Source organism: Poecilia latipinna, unplaced genomic scaffold, assembly GCF_001443285.1.
Source record: "Poecilia latipinna isolate Pla-1442-1.1 unplaced genomic scaffold, P_latipinna-1.0 Scaffold830, whole genome shotgun sequence".
Lineage (NCBI taxonomy): Eukaryota > Metazoa > Chordata > Actinopteri > Cyprinodontiformes > Poeciliidae > Poecilia > Poecilia latipinna.
The window spans coordinates 43,347-70,669 of NW_015113446.1; the positions used below are offsets into that span (position 1 = coordinate 43,347).

The window sequence follows — 27,323 nt, forward strand, 5'->3', positions numbered from 1 at the left end:
GTTTGACTCATCAAGAGCGTCCAACGCGTCCGACAAATAGGGCGGCAACGAAAAACAACAGCTAGAGCAATTTTGACACGTCTGATGTGCCTCCACATAGACTTCACTAGGTGCTCTACACCTAGCATGTGAAACGCTAGGTGTAGAGCAAAATGTCAAGAGTCTGCATTCACGGTGCACACTTGAAGCGTCAGACGCATTTTTGATGTGAACGCACCATAACCATTGGTGTTTAGCAAGTCCTGTTAAGCTCTAGATGGGTTTAAATTAATACAAAATGACTTTGTATTAATTTAATGGACATTTCTTTGACATAACGTCATTTCCAGAAAACAAACTCTGGATTTAGCTAAAAAAAAAAAAATCATAACATAATGGAGATAATTTGTTGATGGTGGACCCTTTGGATCCTGTGGATTATTCTCCCTTATCCCTCAGAAGCTGTCAAGTTCAGCACGTTTGTTTTTGTGGGGTTGTTTCAGCGTTGAGCATCTTTACTGTTCATTATGAGGAATGTGACATCATTAAAATCTCCAAGAACTGGAGCAGTGTGAAAAATATCACAAAGCTACAAGCTCTTGTTACATAGAATGTTTTATTCCAACGATGTCGGCACAATTAATTCATTGAAGACTCCTTATAAAATTTATTGGACAAAGTATTAAGTACTAATGAGAGTATAAACCTTACTGATGTTTCCCTTAAGTTATATTTTTTTTCCCTGTCCTAACTTACAACTTAGTTATCAGCGTAATAAGATAACTCCATAATGCAAAGTTTATGACCCTGAAAGATTAAATAATTTCATCCTCAGTCATTTACCAGGAACATTTGAATTCACTCAACAATGAATGATGTATTTTACTGTGTGAGCAAGTCTTCTGGCTCCAGTTTGGGGTTTTTTCCATGATTTTAACGTATAAAGTAGCAACACCTCGCAAAATTATTCATACATCTTCAACTACATATTTCCCATTTTGTCACTTTTTAGTCACAAACTTGTATGTTTTCTCCTGGTTATGTGATATACCAACACAAAGCAGTTCGAAATTGTTAAGTGGAAGAAAAATGTTGAATGTTGTTTTAGCAACAACAAAAAATATCTAAAATGTGAAGCATGCATTTGTATTTAGCTCTCATAATGTTATACTTGTAGAACCACCTTCCACTGAAATCAGAGCTGCGACTATTTTGAGCTGAGTTAAAATTTTGAAATTCTCAATTTAATTTTGGTCTGGACTTTGACTGGACCATCCTAACACATGAAAATGCTTATATTTGAACCATCCAAGTTCAGGTCTGTGAGGTTATTGTTTTACAGCCAACTACAAATTCTCCAGTTTTATCCCTGACCAGCTCTCAGATCTTTAGTTTAAAAAAAAGACATAAAATCATTTTTACATTTCTCTCCACACTACTCTAAGTTGTGTTGGTCTGTCACATAGCATCCAAATTAAATGCAGTGACTGTTTTAACATGACAAAATGTGAAAAGGTTAAAGTAGCATGAATTCTTTTGCATTTTATTGTTAGCCACATTCAATGAAGCAAAGTGGTATATTTCTTTACACCTGTTCTTTACAGAAGTTAGTGAAAAACCACAGTGTTAAAACGAAAACCTGTTTCAAGATGCTGCACTGCTCTTGCCATGGCATGCTTTGCACTTTTCTCCAGGATGAAACCTTTCAGTCAGGTCAGCTGATTCCTGCAGCATGCTTTTCTTTTTTTTGTCTTTTTACTCTTTAACACCTACAGCAAAGGAATGCAAGCAAACATTAAGTGTATTTGTCTATGCTTGGATACTGTTTTGTGACTGTCTTTGTTATCCTGTTTATCTACCAAGTTCCAGTCAGCATGTGGATCACAGTAGGAAACATCGTCACTCTCAAACGATTAGCGCCGTGCGGCCGTAAAAGCATCGACATCCAGCAGCCAAGCTGCTGAAATGAGATCTGATTTGGATTGAAAACAGATTTCACACATGGAGAGAGGGATATTAAAGTAGGAGTTAGGATTATTTAAATGTGCAAGTTTAAAAATGTGGTTCAGTCAGTTTGAGTTACATAGTTTGTACAGTATTGTTGTGTTAGCAGCAGTGTAGTTGTGCCAGGGATGCTGTGTGTGTTTGTCGGCAGTGGTTAGCTAACGCTCAGCCTCTGCCCGGTTGTGAATGTGTGTGAGCAGGTCTCGCAGCGCCGCTGGATCCGCTTCCTGCCGTTCTGATCGGGACGTGGCGACGGCTCGCAGGTCCTCGTTCTGGCGCCGCGTCCTCTGGTTCGCGCTGCCTCTCCAAATCCTCCTGCTCCTGCTGGTGGTCCTCGCCTTCCTGCTGCCGCTGGCGGAGGAGGACTACTGCACCCAGTCCAACAACTTTGCTCATTCCTTCTACCCGATGCTCAGCTACACTAACGGACCGCCTCCCGTTTAGGGCGGCAAAGAGAACTCTCCGTAATTTGGCTTCCGTGGGACAGGAATGAGAATCGTGCGCAGAAAAATCTCTTCTTTTGTGTGTAGCTCAGAGGATCGAGAATCGCACTACGTTAAGAAATGCTGCGTCATTTCGAGGTGTGTTTTGGCTTAACTCGCGGTGGAGTTCTGCTGGACGAATTTACGGGTCCTTCATCGTGTATTTTTCTGGAGAAGACTGTCAGTGGAAAGCACCAAAGTCAAACGCTGAAAGATTAGCCTGGGGTGACAAAAAGGAACACGAAACAGCTTCATTGCGTTTATTTTTTTACCTGTATTTTTGGGCATGTAGTTTTAATATTTACTTTTCTTTACTTACATCTACGACTGTGTTTGTGCTAAACTGTGTGACGTTTTTAACTTGAACTTACATCCATTCACGTTCGTCTGTCAAGTCAAGTGTTTTATGATTGGATGCAAATCGAGGGGTTTAACCTTTAACATCATGATCTTTTTACATTCTGCTTTTTATTTTTTCATAACATCAGGTATCTTAAAGATCGAAACTATGACACATTGAACTAATGTATATTTTGTATGACTGTTGGTTGAGTATAAAATATATAAAAGTCCAGAATTATTTAACATGTGTACATAGTGCAGAAGATTACTATGAGAAAAGATGTATATGCAACTACCAACAATAATGAATGCCAAATCCTCACTCCGAATCTTGTCTTTAATCTGATTTTTCTTTTGTCCATTTTATTAATGAACATAACTTTAAAGCCCTGGTTGCTAAGTAACGTATTTGTCAGTATCTTAGGTGGCATTTGTTGTACATAAAGACCTTTAAATGGCAGCAAATGGAGAAGCTGAGACAGAATCATCCGGGGTGGAACGACCTTCTTGGAGGTCCGGGAGCAGAGGAAGACTGTGGTGAGTGGAGCAATGCCAGGGTGTAGCGCCATGGTGACAACACACATGATGATGATGATGATGATGGCTGTGAAGAAGCTCCTCAAGCAGTTTGATGATTTCATCGTTTGAAAGAGATAAAGACGTCGAGTTCAGGCCCAACGTCTGAGAAACCTTTGACTGGAAATCCAGCAGCTACAACGAGAGACGAAAACGCTCGGTTCACTGTGAGCCAACAAGCTTTACTCTAAATTAATAAGAGCCTTGCAAAACTTTGACGCTTCCTGACGTTTTTGTCGCTTTGTCACTTTTGTAAACGTCGGTGGTGTGATTCTGTGTGATAAACCAACACAATGTCAATGGCACACTTTAAAAACGAGAGCTGCACCAACAATCTTTACACATTTCTCTGCAACAGAAACGAGCAGTAATAATAAAGTAGAAACGATAATAAAATCATCCCATAAAAGCACCGAAAAAGGCTTTACTTTACCAGAAACCCATGAAGTGAGTCATAAAGTTCTTCAATAAAATCTTAAAATGAGTTTCATATGTGATGAAGTGAACACTGGTGTTACATTTTCTTCATCATTTATAAAAACGCATGAATATGAGCAGTTAAAGTAGCAAGTAAAGCAGGGAAGTTATTCACGGTTTCAATCTGAAGACAAGAAGATAATCTGTTCACATGAGACAAAAAAAAACGTAACTTTTTGCTTATTAGCAAAGAGCTATGTAAGACGTGAGCTTACTGTGCAGAACATTTGATGAAACACAGTGGCAGTAGCATCATGCTGTGGGCATACTTTGTTTTTATAAGGACAGTAAAGCTGGTCAGAGTTTATTAAGGCTGAAAAAGACTTGAAACTGTTTAACTATCAACAGCCAATGGAGTATAGATGCTTGTTCACAGATTTCTGATAAAATGCAGTGCAAAATTAAATTTGAAAATGTTTAAGGTGTATGAATGTTTTTGCAAAACACTGCAGACGGTTGATAAAAAAAAAAAGGTCAAATGTCTGCTCAATAGATTTGGTTCTCAAACTGTTATCGAACCAAAGTTGAAGTTTCTGACTTTGGACCAGTTGTTTACTTAAAAACAACATAAAAACTTAATTTGTTTACAGAAGAATAGTCTTGGTTTCCCTCCAGCTTTCTGCCCTAACCTTGTGACTTTCCTCCACCGAGTCGAGAAAATGACTGAACAACAAGGAGACGAATCCATTGGGTCTGCTGGAAATGTTACAACTGGACCTCACTCACCTCCCTCTGCCGGTCAGACAGCTGAGTCAGGCTGAGTCTGAGGACGTTGAGCTCCTCTCGCTCCTCTCGCTCCTCTCTCATCTTCTTCTCCTGGTCCTGCAGGTTTGAGCCGCTCAGCTTCTTCTCCTCCTTCGCCTTCCCATCCAGCAGCAGATTCGTCTTCTGCTCCTGCTCGCTCTGACTCTGCTCTGTGACTTTCAGCTTGGCGTGTTGAACACAGCGGAGACCCAAATGTTTGCGCTTAAGCCAAATTATGCTGACCTTTATTTAGATTAGGTAAGTAACTCTGACACGAATACGTGCTCAAATTATGTCAAAATGATTTTTACAATCATTCAAAATGATTTTTTTTAAAAAGATAAATTTACAAGGTGTTTCGAGGTAAAAGAGCCTCTAGAGTGACCCTGAATCCCAGCCTTTCTCCCCTCTACCTTGAGCTCGTCGGTGTGGGTGAGCTGGGCCTTCAGCTCGGTGTTGGACATCTTGGTTGCCCTCAGTTCTGCCTGGAGACGCTCCAGCCTTTTTTTTAACTTCCGGGCCTCCAGAAGAGCGTCGTTTTGTTCTGCAGACAGCACAGATCGACTTCTCCTCCTCTCCTCCTCCAACTCCAAGACCTTTTTCCTCAAAAGCTGGACATGGAGATCTTTTCTGTCCAGTTGGTCCTTTTGGGACTTTACCTACAAGGATTGAGCAGATTTTTACTTTTGTTCAGAGAGGAAGCAAAAGAGTCACGTCAGGTTTATTTGTTTGTGTAGCACCTTTCACCAACAACGTAGTAAAAAGTGCTTTACATCGTAAACACGTTAAATAGTCAATTATTACAAAATAAGCAGTAAACATTAGATTTTGTCATCACCAAATATTCTGATAAATGTCTCAGTTATTATCAAAAGCAACTTTTAGCCTTGATTTAAAGGAGCTCAGTCTTTCGACTATCTTGCAGTTTTTTGGAAGTTTGTTCTGGATTAGAGGAGCATAAAATCTTCAGAGTGAGTTTCTACAGTTTTACCTTCTGCTTCAAGCTGTATGTCTGCACTTTGCTCTCCACCAGAGCGGCTGCCTCTTGTCTGTCGAGCTGTTCTGCGCGAGACCGGACGAGTTTCAGCCTCATGTCGAAGCCCAGGTCAGGGTCAATACCGTCGACCTTCATCGTCTCAGACAGCCGCTCCACAAACTCCTCATACTGCGGAGAAATCGCGGTCAAAACACCTGAATGACTGGCTACGTCTCCCTCAGTTTCGTCTCTCATCTGCACCAGTGGCTTCTCTCACTTGCTTGTTGCTGCGTCGTAGTTCGTCCCGATGCAGCTCTGCCTCCAGCTGCTCCGTCTCCAGACTCTGCAGTTGCCTCCTCAGGTCCTGGGCTTGCTGCTCGGCAATCTGAGCCCTCTGCAGCGTGCCGAGCTGGAGCGCCGTCAGCTGTTTCAGTTCCTCAGAGGTGTGGCGCAGTCTCACCTCCATCTGTGATACGGTCTGCCACGCCGAGGAAATCAACATTAATAGTTGGAACATGCTCAAGGTGTAGGTGGTGAAGGGATTTCTTGACATATCTTGGAATATTTTCAATGAAAAACAGTAAGAACAATTCAAGTACTGAATAAAATGCGCTTCTGCTTTTATGCATTTGGTTGTGTTCACGACGTTCCTAATTCAAATTACAATAGCTTGCAATATAATGATGAATATAACAGATACTTCAGCTAATTTCTATATCATTCATAACCCGTGAACCTTTCTGTTTTCACTTTACAAATAAACTTCATTTTATGTGATGGACCAACGCAAGTTAGTGTTTTATAATGAAGAGAAATTAAAATAAACCATTCTGGATGTGTTGCTTTATCACTTTTATTTTTCACAGAACAATTGAATGGTACTGAGAATAAAATTCACTAATCGCTCAATTAAGAATAAGTGATCTGTACCGTATTGTAGGGCTTCCAGAGTGAAGTGGACCAAATTCAAAAGCACACCACACATTTCAGATTTCTACTTGTAAATAAAGTATTCATTTTCCTTCCACTTTTCATATGTGCACTACTTTGAGTTGGTCTATCAAAAATGAAATAAAAAATATAAATATGTGAGGTTGTAAAGTGATAATGTGGAAAGATCAAAGGAAAATGAATAACTTTGCAAGGCGCTATAAAAAAAAACTTCAAAAGTCACTCAAGAAGTGTAACAGCTAATTTATGATGTCTTTGTTTTTTCCTCTGCGGCCTGAAAGAAAATTAAATCAGGAGACTTATCTGCTGTAATTAGTCACCTTGTTACAGAAGCCGTCTAAATGGTGTAAGACGTCTCTCTCTGTGGGCAGGAACTCAAGCTCAGTCTTCTCCTGCAGCAGACCAGCCACCTTTTCCAGGAACCGCTGAAGTTTCTGCTCAGCCGCCCGGGCCTTGGACTTACACTCCTCCACCCGTTTCTCCAAACAGCAGGACTCTCGCCTGGCGGCCTCTATCACTCTCCTGCTGGCGTCAAGGCTTTCGCTTAAGGTCCGTTTCTCTGTCTCCACGCCCCTCCTTCCCACCACCAGGCCTTCCAACTCCTGAAAGAGCCAGCGTCACATGTTAACATTTAGAATGGACGCAAACTTTGAGTGATGTTTTCAGTTTGAATCCATTTGTAACCAGCAAATAGATGTTTTATTTAGTTAATAAGGGAAAAAACAGTGTAAAATCCAGACAAAAAGAGGCAACTTTGAGAGTGAATGTAACTCTAAAACACATTGAAAATAGTATTTCTACCTCTTTGAGAGAATCAAGTGCTGCTGCACTGCCGGCTGTCTTCTTCTTCTCCTGATCCAGCTCTGCCATCAGCCTCTGTGCCGTCTCTCTGCTGGCTTTACACTCCAGCTCACAAGATTTGACATTCTCCTCCAAAACAGCAATCCTCATCCTCAGTCTCTCCTCCTCGTTAGACGGGTAACAGGGGCAAATGACACATTTCACAAATACTGCGTACACTTTTTCTTTTATTTGAGTCAGAAAGTTTCCAATAAAGAGATATAAACATACCTCATCAGAATTTTCCAAGATTTCCATGTCACAAGTTTAGCAGAAGAAGTGAGGGTGCAGAAGAAAGTTGTTTCTGTTGTATGACGTTTCATGGCAACGTCAAACAGTGTATACATAGTTCAACCAGAGGGGGCGCTCTTATGTTAAATGCCTAAGCAAAACATTAACTCTATTTCTACGAGGCTCTTGCTAATACCAATAAATAATATGCAACGCATAACTTCACCAGAATAATGTTAAAAAATAAGCACAAATCCTTCTCAGTTAAGAATACGCATCCTTTTTGCCACATAGCATATAATTTATCTTAAACGGGTGTTTCAGCTTTCACCGCGACTCTGTGCTGATGTCGTTGCGCTTTTATACAGTGTTTTAACGTAACAAGTAGTAACCTCAAGTTGCATTCAAGTACAACCAGAGTGACTTTACCCCGTATTTTAACGCATTAATACCTGTTTTGATTACCAGGTATTAACCTCAATCAAGAAAAAAAAAAAAAAAAAAAGATTTAACAAAACCAAACGTAGAAAAGATGTTCTTGAGATTGAATTTCTGTATGACAAAGTGAAATAAAAAATTATTAATCTTCTACTGTAACCCGCACATTTCCCCACAATATAAGTAACATCGCTGTTTTGAAGGGGCCCGGTCAGTGTTCAATCTCGAAGAGTTTAAATAATTTTAGAAATGCAACGTTCAATAACAAATAAAACATTTCTCTATTATTATTGATTCCCATTTTATTTTGTGTCTTCATCGTTTAAAGCCTTTCTCGTTTCTTATCACAAACAAACGTCTTGCATTAATGAGAACATATTTTTTATCTAAACCTGTAAACATTCATAGATATAATAAAGGTTGGAGTAACATCAATTTTGCACGAGTTGACTTGAATGCACCGTGAAGTTTAAAATGCAGCCTTAAAATGCCTAGAATCGCAACTGCAGTGGTAAAACGCATTTTGACATATGACGTATTAATTATTATTTTGTGTGATATGAACAAATGTGACACATAAAGGATCATTACTTCGCCACATTGTAGGAACCGTGTCAGAGTAATTCATGTAGTTTTAACATAAAACTTAAGGCTGTGAGGTTTTTACCTGCAAGTCAAGACTCTGGACTTACAAGACCCAACTGAATACGTCACGCTACACAGGAAGTGTGGAACAACATCAGCTTGTGCGAGGAGAAACACGCCTCCTGGGTCAGTCACATTTGCTGTCAAGTAATTTGAGACAGTTTATGGTTTTCTTTTAACACTTTGTTACCAGTTGCCGCTGTTTAATCACATTATCTCTGGCTTATTTCAAGACGCTGTGTTTTCCGTCCCCGGTAAGCCAAAGGCTAATGTTGCACGGTGGCTTTTAGCATGTTGTTAGCTTGTTTTCAGAGGTTATTACCTGCTCTGAACTGTCGTAGTTTTTACTGTAAGCTTATTTAAATTTTTATTTTATAATCTGAGCCAATCGGGTTTACTTATTCTTGTTCCTGCTGTCTGTATTTTTATGTATTTCTCTTTCCCCCTTATATTGCAGAACACCTTTGCATCAGAAAGATGCTTCTTCGGACATTGTGGTCGAGACTGGGAGCTCGGCAGCTTGCTGGGAGCAGACCAGTCTGTATTGTTTCTTCAACCACTCTTACCCAATATTTGAAGCCCAGCAACAACGAATCTACCCCAATGATTAACTCCTGGTCATCTACAGCCACAAGAACCTTTTACTTAAACTCATTTAATCAGCAGTGCATGCATAATCCTACACCTACAAACTTCATATGTAATCAGGCTCGTTTTTATTCATCTAACATTGTACAGTCAGTGCTAAAGCCAACCTTAAAACCAGTAATAGTGCCTCCTACAGGAAAAAGACCTCCTAAAGGTCCACGAACTAAACAGCCTTCTCGGTCCAACCAGCCTTCAAAGAAAGAGGATGAGGTGATGAAATTAGTGATTGTTTGTTTTCCCATCGGTTGCTGCCTGGTTCAGTCATTAATTCAGGTGTTATTTTGTCTGCAGGATATGATGCAATGCATAGCCTTTGCAACAGCAGACCAGTATCATTTGCCAACACTCAGCCACGACTTGATAAACCACGGCTTTCAAGAAATAGATTTACCAAGAGGTACTAGTCAAGCAGCTGTTATATCACAACTTGACTCTGAGGAACGCTGCTTTGAGTTCTTCTCACTGCCCTGTTTTCATTTCAGATGCATCAAACGTCCTGGTGATAAGCACCGAAAACGCTGCTAAAGTGGACGACGACGCTCTTATTTTTTTCTTCAGGTAGAAACGACGAGCTTCGTCATAAACAATAAGTGTTTATGACTTTCTTTCTTCTTCTTTTTTTTACATCTTTATTGTATATTTTTATATATTAAAATGACATCATAGTTGTTGAATATCATTTTAATTGTGGACTTTAGTGATTCGTGAGAACCACAGTTTGCCCACACCGAGGTCGAAATGACGATACAACAAACAACTTTATGGAGTTTCAAAGCAAAGAGTTGGGTTCACAAATTTGAATTTATTTCATTTTTCTAATCTTTAAATACTCAAACATATAAATACGGGCCCTAATATGTGCATGCAGCCCCGTTAATGTTTAGATAAATGCCCTTTAGTAGATCACACCTCACCTACACACATTCCAATAACAACCTCCAAGTAGTATTATGCCTTTTTATTTAGATTTTGTGGTGACAGTGGCCTTTATTAGTTATATATTATGTAATATTGATAATAGAAATATCAGACAGCGAAAGGAGAGAGACTAAATGCCTTCTGGGACAGAAGAAATAAAGACTGAGAGCTATTTAACCACTTTGACTAGAAGTATGTTTAGGGAATCTGAGGAAAGGCTTTTAATTCAAAGGACACACAAATCGTCAAGCATGGTGGTGGCAGTGTCATGCTGAGGGGGTCATTTAGCTGCCACTGTCACAGGTGCATTGCACTAAGTGGTTGGAGTAATGACGAAGGAGGATTACCTCCATTTTTGTTGTTTTTTTTTACTTCACTTCAAATCCACAACTAGTTGGTCGAAACTTGGACACCGTTTACTGGTTCTAGAAAGACTCTGAACACACAATCAGGACCGGTTCAGGAAGGACAGCCGTCTGACATGTAGTATTTAGAATTAACACAAATTTTCTTTGTTGAAAATGTGTGAACTTTACTCAAAAACGCAAAATAAGGCCGATTGAATGAGATTTACTTGGTCATATTTCTGGCCAGAGTTAAACTGGGATCTTGTTGGTGGCTACAAAAAAAAATTACTGCAACAAACTCGGAGACATTTAACCACATATTCAGGTTTGTGTTGAGCATTTAGGTATAAGTTTGTGAGAAAATCTGCTCAAACTGTAAAATCAACAATAATTGGGATTGTTTGTTGTATCATAATTTTACCCTGGAAAAAGAAATGTTGGAATAAGTAATTAAAAGCCAATAAATTTATAAATATTTTGTGAATGTTTCATCAAGATTGTGTAGCTTGGTCTAAAACATAACCTGTGTAAAATTAAATTAAAGTTTGAATCAACTGGAAAAGAAGAAACTCTTGTGGAAATTAGTTTTCTATAATTTTCTGATTCTCAGTGTGAGCCTTGGTGTTTTGGAAATCCTTGTTCTGACGTTCCAAATCTGAATTTCAGGGAAGGATCCGTCGTTTTCTGGAATGTCCAGGAGAAAGAGGTGAATGTTACCTTTAGCGTTTCCAAACTGAACCCGTTTCTACATCAGATCACCTGTTGACAACGGAGTTTGTTCTCGTTTTGTGCAGATGAAGAAAGTTTTGAGGTTATTGGAACATCATGAGATCCAGCCTTACGAAGTTGCTTTAGTTCACTGGGAAAATGAGGAGATCAACTACACTGTGGGAGAGTATGAGGCGCTTCAATGTCAGCCGGGGTTGTTGGTGTTCCTGAATGCTTCCTCTTCATTAAAACATTTAAATCTTCTCCTCAGAGGAAACACAAAGCTGGAGAGAGGCAACTTCATTCTTAGTTACGACATGGATCAACAAGAGGCTGTCCTGGAGAAATTTGCATTTTCAAACGCTCTCTGTCTGTCAGGTGAGAATAGGTGAATACTACTGACTTGCTTTGGGTTTCGGTTTTAAGCACTTTTTTACTCTTAGTTCTTTTTTGTTGTTTGTTTTTCAGTAAAGTTGGCGATATGGGAGGTGGCTTTGGACAACTTTGTAGAGTCAATTCAGTCAATCCCAGAGGTACAATGGACATGGCGGAGAGAGACTCTATGCATATTTTATGATGCCTAATGCCAGCTATTTGAAAATCTAAATGTGAAGTAATTTGTTTTGCTTAGATGCTGAAGTCTGGCAGGAGAATCAAACTATCCTCTGCTGAGGTTATGCAGAAGATTGGAGAGCTATTTACGTTGAGGTAAATTCATTTTTCTCCAAACAGCGGCTCACTCGTTTTCTATTTCATTTTTACGACTTAAGAGAAAGCCAAAGCTTTCCAATTACCCGTGGCGCCAGCCTCTTCACTTGATTTGCTATTTTTACCACTTCAGGATCGACGTAGTGCCCGTATTGTGCGGTCACGTTTACGGTCGCCTGCCTCAGTCATGACCATAACTTTAATCGTTTTTTGCTCTCTGCCTCCTGCAGACACTGCATCAACCTGAGGTCCGACCTTCTCCTCACTCCCGATTTCTACTGGGACCGAGAAAACTTAGAGAAGCTCTATGACAAGACGTGTCAGTTCCTGAGCATCAACCGCAGAGTCAACGTAAATGCAGCTGCAGAGCACGGATGAGTCATGAACAAGAGTCGTCGCGAGACGTTTAGCTCCCTTCTTTGTGCGTTACTGTCATTTGTAGGTTGTGAACGAGAAGCTGGAGCATTGCACGCAGCTGACGGACCTGATGAGGAGCCACCTGAGTGAAAAGCACAGTTTGAGGTTGGAGTGGATGATAGTCATCCTCATTACCATTGAGGTACAGTGGATTTACTTCACCCCTTTATTTACAGTAAAGAAAGATTCATTCATGGTGTTTAAAATGACAAATTCTAGATTTTTGGTGGTTTTATGTTGAAATACCAACACAAAGAAGTGAGATAAAAGGGAATTTGTCTTTTGTCCCCTTTATTCTGAGACTCCTAAATAAAATCCAGTGCAATGAATTGCTGTCAGAAGTAACCTAATTGTTTGTCCACTTGTGTGTAATTTAACCTCACGCTTGAACTGATGTGGAAATATTTCGTGTACAAATTCATGTCTTTCGATGTGCAAAACTAGCGGGTGAAAACCCCAAACACCTCCAGCTGTAAAGGTTGTTTGAAAACTGTTTACTTTTCTCTCTACTTCGCATTTCTGCACTGCAACATGTTGGTGTACCAAATAAAATCTCAATGAAATAGAAGGTTTATGTCACAATATATATATATATATATATATATATTTTACAAAAGCACTGCTTAATATCTCTGCTGTGTGATTAATCTGTGTCCTGTTCTCCTTGAAGGTGATGTTTGAACTCGCAAAAATGATCTTCTAACCTGCTGACCACAGAAAACACAAATCTATGAATGACATTAGAGACTTCAACGGAAGAATGCTGTGCTGTGCTCAGGTATTCATTCACTGCTATTTCACAACGAATCGCTGACGCAACCTGAAAATGTGAAGGGGACCCGATTAGTTTTAGGTTTGTTCCTCTTTCAACAAAGGGACACTTCTCAAACGCACAATTTATCTATAAACATGTCCATTCATCCATTGTTTACTCTCGCTTATCCTTCCAGGATGGATTGGTGCTGAGCCTGGCTAAATGTCTGCTCAGATTTTTGTTCAAACTTGTTGAGTATTTGACTGTTTTTGTATTTAAATTTTAAGAGAATTATGAAAACGTTATTCGTGTGACTCATTCATGTTAAAAGAAAGAAGAATAAATTCTTACACAAATGTGTCTGCTCCTATTTGGTCCCCCAACAAAAAGCGTGAGTTCTGTTCTGGACGTTTTGATATGCAGACCACTGTTTGAATGTAAAACATGAGCCGTAATAATCTGTTAAACTGACGGCTGAATTAAGACGTTTCAATAACACAGGAGAGTTAGGATATGTGCAGGTATTATTTTATTCAAATAAAACAATGTTTTAATAATAAAATCTTGCTTGATACACGAATAAAGGCATCTCAGAGTTGGGTTTTACATCTTGCAACTTTTGACAAATTCTTTGAAATCAGAATACATGGAATGAAAGGAAGAAAGAAGAAAACTGTTTTTTTTTTGTTTTGTTTTTTTGTTTTCCTTCAGCTTGAATACATAGCTGATTGTATCCAGATAATCCTTTTAGTTGATTCATAAACATTTGGGCAGAAAGATGGAACAAGAAATATATTATTATTATTATTATTATTATTATTAAGGCTCAAAGATCAATATTTGGGTACATTCAATGTCAGACTTTTCTACGGTGATGTGGCATGCTCCCTGTCTCCTTGAAACTGACTGAGTGGTATCTCTTTTTGATTGCAAATATGCAGAGTAGAGCCTGTATGAGCTTTAAAACAGACATTATTTACAAGATAAAATATAGTAACATATCTGAAATATGTTTAGGTCTGTAATAGAGTTTGTAAAATTGTAAAGGACTCGCATTCAAACGTGTTCATTCCCACACAAACCTTTTTGTTTCTGTCACATTACAGCCGCAAACAGCGCTGTATTATTATGACTGTGTAAAATAACGTGCAACGGTAAGGTGGAACGAACATCATGGTTTTCTACTTTGTTTACAAACACATCTCAAAAGTGTGGTGTGCTTTTATATCCAGCCCCTTTACTCAGCTAGCTTTAAATAAAATTTAGTGCCTTCTGGGTTATTTTTCAAAAACATTTCACAATCTGAACAAATCGGAGCTTTGTTTAATTCGTCATCTGAAAATTGAAAGAGTAGATATGGCACTTGTGCGAGCTACTATAATGAGGTTTTGACTCTAAAAATGAAACCACAGCTGCAATGGAATGGTTTAGATCAAATCATTTTTTGTTGTGTTAGGATAATCAAGTAGAAATCTGGACTTAAATCAGCTGTGACACGCTTGAAATGGACACTGTCTAACCAATCTGTCAAAGTTTGAGCTTTTTTGTAAAGAACAAGCAAAGAAATTTGGTTTCTAGATGTGCAAAGCTGGTAGATACCAAAACTCTTGCAGCTGTGATTGCAGGAAAAGCTCACTGTACAAAGAATTGTTTCAGAGGAGATACAAATTACTTCCACACTTTTAAGATTATTTGTAGAAAAAAACGTGTAATTTTCTTTACAAAATGCATTTGAGTTTGTGGTTGTTACTTAAGAAAATGTGAAAGTGTTCAAGGAGTATGAACCCTTTCACAAGGCTCTACAGGTGACAACTAAAAGACTGATGAAACATACGTGGTCATAAATAGGACAGGCTGTGAAATATCTACATACATTAGTATATAAAAAAGGTGTGTGCAGTGTCAGAGTACAAACGTAAATACTGCTTCCGAATTCTCTCAGATACTGTTAAAATCACTTTTACTTTTCAAAAGATAAAAAAAATTAATATAATGTTAAAAGTGGAAGAATTGGACATGATTAGTAGTCTAAGTCACACACTTTGGAACAGCCATGTTTCAGTGAGAGGTTGATGCGTTCACACCTGAAATCACTCCAGTCAGCCTGAGAAGGTCAACAGCTTCCCTGTCCGAACTTCTCTAACCACACCTCCATCATAATTAATGTTATGTTTAAAATCAAGAATGGTTCCACCACTAAATATGGGAATCGTACTGGATTAACTTGATGTCACGGGAAACGCTGCAATGGCTTTTTGGAACGTTCGCCCTTTGTTATGATTGTCCAACCTTGGAAAAGACGAGATAAAGCACCTGTTAGTCATTTGAGACAGATAATTGAAGACTAAATTTCTTAAATGAACAGTGATTCTGAAAATGCACTAAGATTTACCTGTCGTTAACCCCTGAGTCAGGATGTGTTAGCTTCATTCCACCGCGGAGACGCTGGTCCCCAGGTCCTCGAGTGCAACAGTGAAATCCTCCCCTTCACTTTCCATTTCACTCGTTTCTTTTCTCGGTGCGTCTCGTTGACTTTCTGTGTCCTCGGCCTCCAGGCTGCATGCCATCTCAAACTCCAGCTCAGGCTCTGCTTCATCCTTTTCTTCACTTTCACTCTGCAGCTTGACTCGTTCATCCACCTTTTCTGTGGATGCTTGCATGTCCTGCTGTGGATAGATGTCCTCCTCCGCGTCCAGCCAAACATCTTGATCATTTTCGTCCTCTGATTGTCTGAAAGCCCAGCTCTTTTTCGCCTCGGAAAGCAGAGGCTTTCTCAGGAACACTGCTCTCTTCTCTTGTCTTGCTGGTTGGCAAACCTCCACTGTCTGAACCTCTGCGATGACTCTTTCACTAGATTGTATTTGTTCCAATGGTTCTATTGTTTCCACTGCTTGGATACCCACATCCTGTAGCACTGGCTGACTTGCGATCACAGCCCTTTGGATTAAATGCGAGTCTGCTTCTGGTTCTGTGATACTGGTTGCCTGCACTGCAACCTCATTTAGCTCCGTCTGTTTCTTGCCTTCATCTCTTTGACGTACAGACTCTGCTGACTCCTCTGCCTGAACTCCAGCTTCAGAAACATCCACCTGCTTCACAGGTTCAATTCTCTCTACAGGTGCAGCAGAGGGCCACGTTGAGGCTTTGGCTTGAGCAAATTGTATGTTCAGTTTGAACTCTAAAGACAGGCTAGAAGGGGACTCCAGGTTGCCCACAGATGAGATTACTCCAGTGTTTTGGGGGACTGCTAATCCAGCATTGCCAGGTGTAGCAAGCTGTCTTTGCGTACTTGTCAGAGGTTCCATGGTGGTTTCATTTGGGCCCTTTCCAGTTAATTCCTCTGTTCTTGCATCTCTTGCTGCGGTGCATACTTCTGGCTTGTCAGGTTTTGCTTCCTCCAAATCCTCTTTGTGATCCTCAACAGAGATTTCTGGGCTTTGTGGAATAATTAAAGGTACCTCGGATCCTCCAAGGCATTCTTGCTCAGGCAGGATTCCAGAGTTCTCAGTGATGACAGTGGCCTCCTCCTCCTGTCTTTCGATGGCCGTCTCAGTGCCATCATTGATCACCTTCTCATCTTCCGTCTCAACTGATTCCTTTTGGTCTGTCTCACATACTTCTATCATACTTACTGACTCTTCCATGGCTTGTTCTACATGTTGGGTGGCCATCTTGGACGGCGTTTCCAGTAAGTTACTCGTCACATGCTGCATAACTTCTTGAACTGTCACCTGGATTTCTTCAACAGTAGTTTCTTCTTCAACTCCTGCAGTGGCTAAGAGGTTGTCTACTTTCTGAATGCTTTCATGGCACACATCAATGACTTCCTTATCTTCTGTAATGCCTACTTGGATCACTGTGTCAACGGCGTTCTGGGCTGATGTGATGTCCACATCCATCAGGTGCACCTGGACTTTGTGATTCACCTCGATCTCCACAGGTGGCACACGCATTGTCAAAACAGCAAAGCTCGGCTCTGCTACCTGATTAATGTCATCTAGCACTAACGGGGTTGCAGTCTCTATTGTATCATTGATTTCTATCTCACTGGCCGTTTTACTCATCAAAACTTCTTGAACCACATAAGGTTTCTCTCTTGAAACGTCTTGTAAATTACTCATAACTTCATGTGATATGAAGGTGTGATCAGCCACCTTTATCTCGGCAGCTGACAGTAGGTCCGTTTTATCCCCCTCTACTGTCTCCTGCTGCTCACAGAGATTCACTTCACTTTTAGGTTCTTCTGAAACTTCAACCAGGTCTACACAAACTGGCTGGGTTTCCTCAGGACATGTTGTTCTTTCTAGGACCTCGCCAGTCCTTGCCTCCTCGTTAACTGAGGATACATGAACTGCTGTCAATGCTGGTAACCCCTCCATGTTTTCAAGAACATTTTCTTCATGCTCAACCTTAGCATCGCATGGTTTAGTATCAGTTTCCTCATCCAGCTGCAATACATCTTTCCCCTCTGGCTTTTCTGGAGCAATGTCTTCTGGCTGTGGAACGTCTTCAAGTAACGTTTGCGTTTCAGGTTCCTGAGTCTTACTTTCCTCATCACTTGGTGCAGTTGTTGATTTGCATGTCTCTAAATCTGAGGCAATATCTTGTGGACTAGGAGGTGAACCTTCCAGTTCCACAGATGGATGTTCCTTTGACTCTGTAATAATTAGTTCTTCTGTGACCGTTTCCAATGCTGAAGTGTCATGTATCACTTCCACATCAGATGCTCCAGAGCTAATTGCTACTGCATCTGGCGGAACTGCAGCAGCTTCTGGTTCCTGAGCGTTCTCTGTTTCAGGAGCGTCCTCCACTTGAATGATTCCTTGAATCAAACATTCAGGTTCCTCTTTTGGTTTTTCTTCAACTGTTTCTGCTTTTGGTATGGCATCAGTAGGTGTTGCATCTTTTCCTAGAACCTCCACTCTGCTTTCTTCTGACGCCAGTATGTCTTCTTGAAGATCGTTTGTGGCTTCTTGTACAACATCTGTGGCTTCTTTAACATCAGAAACTTGTGTAACATCAGGAGACTCCAGTGTAGGAATTATTTTTTGTCTCTCTTTGTCAGCTTGTTCTTCACTTTCTTCAGAGAGAGACTTTAGCAGTTCAAGTTCTTCTGCATTTGTTACAGTAGATGAAATGTTTTCTAAAAACAGTGCTGACTGATTAATGGACTGACCTGCATCTTCTTCTGAAGTCAATATTGGTGCTTCTGGACATATCAGTTCTTTGATTTGAGTTGCATCTGTTTGTGGCTCTTTGTCTTCTGGTTCATCACGTTCCTCTTGTTTTTCATCCTGTATGTCTGCTTCAGCCTCTTTATTAAGGGACTGAACTAGATCCTCTTCAGATGTCACCGTTGGTGTTTCTACAGATTTCAATTCTTCTTTGAGTTCAGCATTGTCAGTTTGAGTTACATCCGTTTTGACCTCTTTGTCTTCTTGCTCATCAGTGACTTTAGTGAGAGACTCTTCTTGTTTGGGTTCTTCTTTTTCAGCTGGCGAAAGGTCTGGCAATGACACTTCATCAAGGGACACAACTGCATCCTTTTGTGACTCTAACGTTGGGGCTTGAGCATTTTCAAATCCTTCTGTATCTTCTGACTGACGGATTTGGGCTCCATCTATTTGTGATTCTTTATCTTCTTGCCCATCTCTGACTTCAGCGAGAGACTCCAGCTGTTTAGATTCCTCTGTATGTTTTTCAGCTGGTGAAGAATCTGGTAATGATGACACTTCTTTATGAAGGGACAGGACAGCATCTTCCTCTGACTCTGTTATTGGCGCTTGTGCACTTTCTAATGCTTCTGTAACTTTGGAGCTGTCAATTTGCGCAGCTGCTGTTTCTGGCTCATTCCTCTCCACCTCCTCAGTTACATCAAGCAGAGACTCTACCTGCTTGGATTCTTCTGCATCTCTTTCAGTTGCTGTATCACCTGCCACTGGTGCTTCCTTAATAAGGGATTGGGCTGCATCTTCCTCTGACTCTAACGTTGGTGCTTGAACACTTTCTAATTCTACTGTAACCTCAGACTGATCATTTTGTGGCTCTTTCTTTTCTGTCTCCTCCGTCACTTCAGGGAGAGACTCTACTGGTTTTGACTCGTCGGTGTCTATATCAGCTGTGAAAATATTTTCTGAAACTGATACTTCTGTGTTGAGTGTCTGAACCAGATCCTCTTCCAACTGTGTTGCTGCAGCTTTTACAACTTCTGTCACTTCTGCACTTTGCTCAGTTTTAGCTTCCGCTACTGGAGGTTCTTTGTTGTCTTTGGTTTCTTCACTAAGATCCTGTGAGGGTGTTTCAGTTAGTTGAATGGTCTCTGGGGACCTTTCTTCAGGTGAGTGAATATCACACTCTACTTTGGCCACCTCAGCTGTTTCTGCTCTTACCTGTTCTTCCAGCTCATCCACTGCATCATTTTGAGTTTGCTTTTTGGTTTCAGTGTCCTCCTCTGTCACAGTTTGGTCTTCCTCCTTCCCACCTACTTCCTCGGTGTCATCTACTGATGTTACCACTAATTCTTCCTTGGAGTCTGTTTTTCTTCTGTTATTTTCAGCTTGACTAGTAATAGGTTCTTCAGTCGCTGCAACCTCTTCTCCTTTAGTTAAACTCTCTATTGAAACTGCTTCATCTACATCCCCTGCACCTTCAACTACATGCTGCCGCTCTGGTGTAATTTCCAAATCTTTTATGTCTTTTTGTAATTCTGAAACATTGACCTCACAGACGTCATCTGTAGCTGGCTCAGCGGTGTCGAGCTCCTCTTTAGGAACTTCTGAAGCCATTTCTGTAGAAATGTCCTCACTAAGGTGAGAAATGCTCTTGGCATGGATTGTTGCTGCGACTTCATTCACCGCATCAATTCCTTCAGCATTTAGGCCTGACTTTATGCTTGTTGCTTCTGATCCTCGGTGTATTTCCAGCATTTTGGGCTGGTCTAATACAGACGATTCAAGTATTTGACGTGATACTGAACAAACCACTCTTTCAGGACTCTGTTCCTCCAAACACACTGGAATTGCCTTCGGGCTTGCGGTTATAGTCTCAGAAACCTGCTGCAGGAGGGACTCTGTGTTCACGATGGTGTACTCTGCTGGGACAGGTGTTGTGTTACCAGACGTTTTTGAAGAGTCTGATAACTGGGAAACTGCAGACACCATCTCTGTTTCATCTGCCAAGGTAACGTCTGCTGGCTCTGGAGCGGTTATGGCTTCAGATGTGATCTCCAGCAGGTCCTCTGCTATTGTTTCGTCTTTTGCTGCCTCCTTCTCCGCCACTGAGGCTGGGGTGGTCTCTGTAATGATCCCCTCCTCTGGGATATCACTGAGCTGTTGATGATTGCTTGAGTCTGTGAGCTCGTCTGGTTCTTCATCTGTAGTTGCAGCTGATGAAGCCTCTTTTTCTAAAGCCCCTTCGTGGCTTGGGATGTCTTTTGGCTCAGCGGGCGCAGTGTCCTGCAACTGAACTTCCTCTTTGATCTCAATGGTTTCAATTTGAGGTTCACCATCTGCATCTTTTGCTATATTATTTTCTTTTTCTGCCACTGGTTCTGTTTCAGGTAAATCAAATTCAGACAGTGGGACCACAGCGGGTGTCTCGGAGTCCTCGCCATCGATACTTGCCACCTCTTTACCAAACTCCTCAGGAGAAACATCAACAGACTTTCTTGTTTTTCTTCCTGACAGGAGTTTCTTTATGGAAAAGGCCGAATCATCTTGGCCAGCTTCGTAGGTGCTTTCCTCTTCCTCCTTCACTTTCTTTTTGGGAGTAACCAGTTTTTTAAACGACCTCCATGTTGAGCTTTCGTCATCCTCTGGAGGACTTCCTGTCTGTTTTGGGGATGACGCCAGAATCTCCTGCAGCTCATTAGACGCTCCAATCGGTGGTTCTTTAGAGCCACCATTTTGCTTGCTACCTTCACCATTTTGAGGCATGTCATCCTCAGAGTCTGATGTTTTCCGGCTTCTTCTTCTTCCAGATCCACACAACACAGCTTCCCATGACACAGACGAATCTTTCCTCCTCTTCCCTTCCTCTGTGCTGTGATCTGATATTTGCTCTGCCTCAGCTGATTTCGGTCCATCTTTTGAACCTGGAATTGGCCCCTCTTCATGGTCCACAGATGACTTCTTCCTCCGTTGGGGAGTTACAAGCTTTTTGAATGAAAACCAAGCCCCATCTTCCCCACTCGCCGCCTCTGCAGGAGTTTCCTCTTTCTTGTTATCTGCAGACTCTGCTGATGACAGAAGCTGGTCTGAAACATGATCTCCAGAGTCGGACAGCTTTGCGTCACTCGATTTTCTGCCCTTTTGCTTTTTGCCTCGTTTCTTGAAACTAGAACCTGACAAAAGCTTTTTCAGGGGGCTTTCTTGAACAATTTCCTGAGAGTTGGTGATTTCATTTACGACAATAGATGGTGCAGTAGCTGACGTGGTGATTGGCTTTTCCTCTTCAGTTTTCTCTTCATGAAGCTCTTTCTCAGCTCGAGCAAAGTCTTCCTCATGGTGGTGATCACATGCCGCCTGGGTCGCATTTTCCTCTTCTTTTTGTCCTACTTCATCATCTTCAAGCTTCTTTTTCTTTCGAAGGCCGGAAAAGATTCCAGTTGTAAAAAACTTTTTAAATGGACTTGCATTTTCGTCAAGCCCAGCTGGAGATGTTGGACGTGGGTCCTCCTGCGATGTAACGTCCTCGCTGAGAGGTGAAGACGTTCCCGCATCATGGGACGTGTTGTCCTCTTTGGTTCCTGCTGTTTTCTCATCTTCTTTCTCCTGAAAATCATCAGGTGTAACATCTGTCGGTGTCTGGCAAACTGTTGAATCGTTTTCCACAGCCTCCTCTGCCATGTTGAGGTCTGTGCTTTCTTGAGCCTCCTCAATTATTTCATTCGCAGGTGGTTCAACATTAACATCTTCTGGTTTGCTCGGCTCCTCCTCCGTCACGTCTATTGGCACTGCACCTCTGTCGGTGGAGCCTCTCTTCACTGTCAGCTTCAGACCAATGTTGCTGAAAAACTTCCTGAAACTTTCATTGATGTCATTCTGCTTGGCATCCATTTCGATCAGATCATCGTGTCCAACCTGTTCATCTTCAGCTTCCTCGGTCACTTTCTTCAAATGAATGTCCTCGTTTTCTAAGGGTGTCTCTTCTTCTTTTGGTGGCTCTGAAACTTTTATGTCTGGACAAATGGCAGCTAAACCAGGATAGAAGAAAATTATATACCAGTCAGTTTTCTGCTGAGACAATTTTCAGATTTTTTGTCATTAAACAGTAATACAGCTAAAATGTATATATTTTTGAAACTCCATAAGGACACTTTTTCTTCACTGACCAATGTTAAATCACACTTTTCTTGTCATAAAATTATATTTATTTGCTACATGTTAGAAAACTAAGAGACTTTCTTTAAATACTGTAAGTGTTATACTATTCATAGCACTTGACCACTCCAAAACATTGACTTTGTCGTCCTTTATAACTAATTTGGCAGTACGCTTGGTCATTGTCCATTTGTAAGATTCATTTGTTCCCAAGCTTTGATTATTTGGCTAATGGCTGAAGATGTTGCTTTGATATTTCCACCATGTCTTGTCCTCATAATGTCACCATTTTTGTGAGGTCCACCCTTGTATTTCACAGTTGGGACGGTGCTTTTAGGCTGGCAAGCTTCCCTCGTTTTCTTCCAAATGTAACAGTGGTCATTATGACTAAACACTTCAATCATAGTTTCAAGAGACCAGAGGAAATGTCTCCTAAAATTATGTCTTTGTCTCTGTAACACTTATTTCTTGCATATCATCAATTGAAAATTAAATGAAATCAGCCAAAATATCAAGAATAATGTCATGAGGGCGTTTTGCTTTACAAGGGATTGGTACGTTTTTCAAAATATATGGTATTTTAAAGAAAATAACATTATGTGGAAACATTGATGCAACTACTCAAGACTCAGTCAGTAAGTAAGTGGACAATGACCCTGAAGTATTTACCAAGGAAGTATTTACGAAGTGACTTGAAGAGTAGAAAGTCTGTGATTTGGAGTGATCCTTAAAGATTTCTTTAAGCAGATCCTTAAAAGGTGTGTCCAGGCAAGGCGACTCAGACACACCAGGAGACAGGAGAACCAGGCGACAATTACAACAAACTATACTACAACATATTAAGAAACTGAATAGGAGGAAAAAATTAATCGTTATTCTGACATTTAGCAAACAGAAATAGTTTTTATTATCCTGAGTGCCCTAAAAATTGGAAAGTCTTGGGTCTGGTTTAAAGTCAGTGTATGTAAATATGCGGCTTCGTGTGTATTTAAATTAGGATTCCTCACCTTCAATGCCAATCTCATCCTCACAGTGACCATTCAGCTCTACTGTGGAGCTCTCTGCTTTTCTGTTGATATCAGAGATCTGTCCGTTGTTTCTGAGAACCTGAAACGAACAAAAATCATACGATCAGTAATAGATTATCCATCAATTGTCCATTTGCACTGATCCCTACAGGGCTGTTTGGAGTACTGTTGTCTATCTCCAGCTGTTATTGGGCAAGAGGCATCACAGGGCGAACAACCATTCACACACTCACCCTGGAGTAACAAGTTAACCTAACAGCAACGGTTTTGGACTTGGAGGAAGATGGTACAGGTGAACTCCAGGCTGGGATTCAAACCCAGGACCTTCTTTGTGCAAATCAGCGGTGCTCTCATCTGCATCATGGTGGAGCCAATTTTAAGATAAAACACAGCAAACAGTCGATCCGCACTCAGCTTCAGTTATTCACAAATGACAAAGAAGTATTTTCTTTCTACATTTAAGTTACAAACATTTTGATCATACTTCTGTCTTTTGTGGAAGGGTGAAAAAATAACTTTCCCTTTGTGATTCCCGGGTATTTCTTCCATCTTAAGTCGTGTTTTCTAAACAATCGATACAATCCAGTTACTGTTGAATGGTGGCAACTGTGACCTTTCCGTTAGCAACCCTAATAGCCTAAATCTCAAGTCCCTGAGACAGATTAGTGCAGCAGGTCTGAGCAGGGTTTAGAGAATGAGGAACACATGTCCAACTAGGGTGAGGTCATTCACTTAATAAATCAGGATAAACGTCGCTGTCAGCGAGTTGATAGATGTCGGTGTCCCAACATATTTGGCCAATCTTCTAGAGGTGATGTTTCTCACTGTTGTTTGCTGATGTCAAAACAGGTCTTCCAAGTAATCCTCGAGGACGATTAACTCTGAGGAAATGCAGGGCAAAACCACTAAGAGAATTACCAGATGCCAAAAGATCAAATGCCATAACGTGATTAAAACTTCCTTTTCCAGGCGACGGACACTCAGCATCATAAACAAGCGAGCGCCTGACCTGTGGTAGACGGTTCGGCAGATTTTCTTTTGCTTTGATTTATTTGGAGCTTGTTTGTCTCTGTATATATTTTTGAACAGTTCAGAAAATAAAGCAAAAAAAAAAAAAAAAAAAAGTTTAAGGCTATGAAATTTCAGCACCAATTCACAGCAAATGAAAAGACCAAATTTATATACAGAAGTGTATTCCGGGATTGATCCAATGATACTTACAGATACCAATTTTATCCTGGTTATGATTTAATAATTAATTGATTGTTAAAAAGTAATTGATTACATTATGTCACTGGCTTTGCAGCAATTCCTCCTGAATAAGGTTTTGGCAACGTAGGAAAGGAACAACTTCCTTTTAACAGGAGAAGACCTCCAGAGGAACTGGACTCAGTATGAGCTGCCGTGACCAACGAATGGTTTGATTAATGTCTTTGCATTAATCAACAGATAAGATATGACAGATATCTTTTCCAATCATTGTTGCATCTTATTTATAAAAGTTGTCAAAGTAAATAATGTTACAACACTTAGATTGGCATGTTTTTTCTTTCTTTTTTTTAATGTAGTCCTCCATTATAGTCAGGTACAATAGAGAACATCTGTAAATAAGTTTTCAAGCACTGCCACAGATTCCCAATTGTTGTTACTTTGACTAGGCCAGAGATTTGCAACACGTGTCTCTGGATCTACAAGCTTTCCTTTGGATATTTCTCAGTTACTCCTAATAATTTTGATTAAAATTATAAAGAACCAATCATTTTTTTAAATACAGATATAATAACAAATACAAGTTTTAGATGTTTTACAGTTTTTTTTATGGAATAATTGCATTAAATTTCCACATCAAAACGACACGAAAAGCACCTATAATATTTTTTAGATATTTTTTTCATGTTATCAGGTTGAAATGTTGTGCTTTTTTTTTTTACCACACATATTAACATCCCATCAATCCCAGGTATTCATCCTCTTTTTAAAAAGTTTTTTTCTTTGTTTTAAAATTTAAAAATATAAATAAAATAACGGTTCTTTAAAATTACAACAAATTTGCTGTTGTAAATATTTATTAAATATTAAAATGTATCTTTTTTTTCTTTTTCTTTTTTTTAAATTGGTGTAAGCTTAGTGCCTCTAAGCAGGTTTTGTAGCGCAGGACTGAGGGCAAAAATAGCTCTTTGATTAAAGTGTGTAGACCCTTTGACTAGGCCATTCTTTCTCTGTCAGAACCACATCTTGTGGTTGAGATGTGGTGCTCCAGGTGGTTTAGAGGTCCGCCAGCCACAGGGCTTAGCATGTGGGCCAAAAGGTTCATTTTTAGTCTCTGACCAGACCTCCATCTTCCACTTATTCCCTGTGTGACTATAGACTCATAAAGTGAGTTCATTTGAGTTCAGATGGCATTTCTACTGCTTTATATTTAAACCAGGTTCGTGGATTGACTGCTCTTGTTGACATTCAGACATTTGCTATATTTGAAGTGTCGGGTGTCCATGCCTCTCCTCACTGTCTCCGAACAGTGCATCATGTTGGACTTCCTGCCCATCTTGACCAGGTAATGACGGTGCACGTAAATAATCGATGCTGCTTTCTGCTGAGTGCAGCAGAGAGGGAATTTTATCCCTCCCTTGGGCTTTACTTTTGTTCTTCCTGGAGTTTTGTCCCAGCGACCCACCCCAGTCAGGAAATTCAAAACTACCGCATCATAAAGAAAAGCAATGCAGATGAAAGTCGGTCCTCTCCAAAACTCGATCAAAAGTGAGCTCGTTTTTTGGCAATCCGGCAAATTTCTACACACCTCGGTGTCACAGTACAACTAATTCTCTCCGTTTGAAAGAGCTTTTTGTTCCCCTCCCTTCTTTTCTGCAGCAGCATCTGCGTTGTCCTGCCAGCAGCAAAAAAAAAAAAAACCAGCCTCAGCACCTTCCTCTGCTTTTTACACACATCAGCCCCATTCTGCGTAAAAGAAAGAAACTCCGCGCAGTTCATAACAGGTGAATTCCCTGCGCCTGTGTCCTAACATGACGCCTGTACCAGCAGAAGTTATCGATGCGGGAAGAAAACATGACGCTGTACCTTGTCGTCGATGTCCTGTCCGGTTTCCACATCCTTCACTTCCCCGCTCCTCTCCTCCTCCTCCTCTTCCTTCTCCGCTGCTGCTGCATCGCTTTTGGCCTCCCGTGGCGCAGACTGAGCGTCTCCCATAATCAGATCTGCAGCTCGTCACTGTCCGGACGGAGGGAGCCGCGCAACCAAAAAAAATAATAAATATCCCAACGAGCCGGCAACTCCGTGGAGGAGAAGGTCAGCTCCTGACTGCTGCTGGGATGGATCTTGACAAACTATTCCCCCCCCACCTCCTCCCCACCGAGTTAAAACACCTCCCTTCGAGATCACATGAAGATATAAGGAGCCAAGCCTGACCCGGACCGGCTCGGCTCGGCACGCCTCCGAATGCATCAAATAAAGAGGAAAAACAAGCTCCTGTACTCAGATGACTGAGGAAACCATGTCCGAGCTGGAAGCATGAAATGGAGCCATTGTACATTCACCACAGATCGCTTCCAGACGCAAACAGCAAACATGCACCAACTTATTTCACAGCCCGTTATAAATTAAAAGTTATTCCGAGATCATTTTGTGCGGTGTAATTGGATTATAAATATATATTCACTCTTAATTGGATAAAATTAAGTCTTAAACTCTGCACACACACACAAAAAAAATTCCTGGTTAAGTATTGTGACAATGTATGAGTTTTGAGAATTAATGTGAAACAGCGTGAATACTA

General features: G+C 40.7%; 4 protein-coding genes across 5 annotated transcripts in view; 2 read left to right on the forward strand and 2 right to left on the reverse strand.

The window, feature by feature from the left end:
* LOC106956576 (nesprin-1-like) overlaps positions 1–3,129 on the forward strand; it is a gene marked incomplete at its 5' end in the record, with an annotated part of 46,330 nt that extends 43,201 nt beyond the window's left edge. The window contains one exon of the mRNA XM_015047495.1: positions 2,184–3,129. Within this exon, the coding sequence (XP_014902981.1) occupies positions 2,184–2,427 (244 nt within the window). The remainder of the gene's footprint in view (positions 1–2,183) is intronic.
* On the reverse strand, positions 2,719–7,944 carry ccdc170 (coiled-coil domain containing 170). Its single transcript, XM_015047497.1, has 8 exons — positions 7,603–7,944; positions 7,333–7,497; positions 6,852–7,133; positions 5,858–6,058; positions 5,596–5,769; positions 5,018–5,263; positions 4,587–4,787; positions 2,719–3,518 (listed from the first exon to the last, which is right to left on the reverse strand). Exons 1-8 carry the CDS (start codon positions 7,627–7,629, stop codon positions 3,258–3,260), a joined length of 1,557 nt encoding a protein of 518 aa, XP_014902983.1. The 5' UTR covers positions 7,630–7,944; the 3' UTR covers positions 2,719–3,257.
* A 630-nt stretch (positions 7,945–8,574) lies between these two features.
* rmnd1 (required for meiotic nuclear division 1 homolog) lies at positions 8,575–13,541 on the forward strand. 2 transcript variants are annotated; one of them, XM_015047500.1, is made up of 12 exons: positions 8,575–8,811; positions 9,143–9,543; positions 9,625–9,730; positions 9,816–9,891; positions 11,265–11,304; positions 11,393–11,493; positions 11,578–11,684; positions 11,775–11,839; positions 11,938–12,014; positions 12,245–12,365; positions 12,457–12,573; positions 13,102–13,541. In XM_015047500.1, the coding sequence occupies exons 2-12, from the start codon at positions 9,163–9,165 to the stop codon at positions 13,132–13,134; spliced, it is 1,224 nt and encodes a 407-aa protein (XP_014902986.1). In that variant the 5' UTR covers positions 8,575–8,811; positions 9,143–9,162; the 3' UTR covers positions 13,135–13,541. The 2 variants fall into 2 exon arrangements, with proteins under 2 accessions (XP_014902986.1, XP_014902985.1); XM_015047499.1 differs by having other exon boundaries at positions 8,576–8,939.
* Positions 13,542–13,697: 156 nt separating this feature from the next.
* On the reverse strand, positions 13,698–26,977 carry akap12a (A kinase (PRKA) anchor protein 12a). The gene is made up of 4 exons (XM_015047496.1): positions 26,609–26,977; positions 23,513–23,612; positions 15,578–22,378; positions 13,698–15,474 (listed from the first exon to the last, which is right to left on the reverse strand). The coding sequence occupies exons 1-3, from the start codon at positions 26,735–26,737 to the stop codon at positions 15,612–15,614; spliced, it is 6,996 nt and encodes a 2,331-aa protein (XP_014902982.1). The 5' UTR covers positions 26,738–26,977; the 3' UTR covers positions 13,698–15,474; positions 15,578–15,611.
* Positions 26,978–27,323: the final 346 nt, after the last annotated feature.

Excerpts from the sequence above, each read along its gene's own strand:
- akap12a (XM_015047496.1), bottom strand. The coding sequence starts at position 26,737 with ATGGGAGACGCTCAGTCTGCGCCACGGGAGGCCAAAAGCGATGCAGCA. Across the intron at positions 23,613-26,608 it reads GACAGGACATCGACGACAAG|GTTCTCAGAAACAACGGACA; the intron begins GTACAGCGTCAT and ends TGTTCGTTTCAG. Across the intron at positions 22,379-23,512 it reads GGATGAGATTGGCATTGAAG|CTGCCATTTGTCCAGACATA; the intron begins GTGAGGAATCCT and ends ATCCTGGTTTAG.
- ccdc170 (XM_015047497.1), bottom strand. The coding sequence starts at position 7,629 with ATGGAAATCTTGGAAAATTCTGATGAG. Across the intron at positions 5,264-5,595 it reads CATACAGCTTGAAGCAGAAG|GTAAAGTCCCAAAAGGACCA; the intron begins GTAAAACTGTAG and ends CAATCCTTGTAG. Across the intron at positions 4,788-5,017 it reads CCCACACCGACGAGCTCAAG|CTGAAAGTCACAGAGCAGAG; the intron begins GTAGAGGGGAGA and ends CAACACGCCAAG.
- rmnd1 (XM_015047500.1), top strand. The coding sequence starts at position 9,163 with ATGCTTCTTCGGACATTGTGGTCGAGACTGGGAGCTCGGCAGCTTGCT. Across the intron at positions 12,015-12,244 it reads GGAGAGCTATTTACGTTGAG|ACACTGCATCAACCTGAGGT; the intron begins GTAAATTCATTT and ends TGCCTCCTGCAG. Across the intron at positions 12,366-12,456 it reads GCATCAACCGCAGAGTCAAC|GTTGTGAACGAGAAGCTGGA; the intron begins GTAAATGCAGCT and ends TGTCATTTGTAG.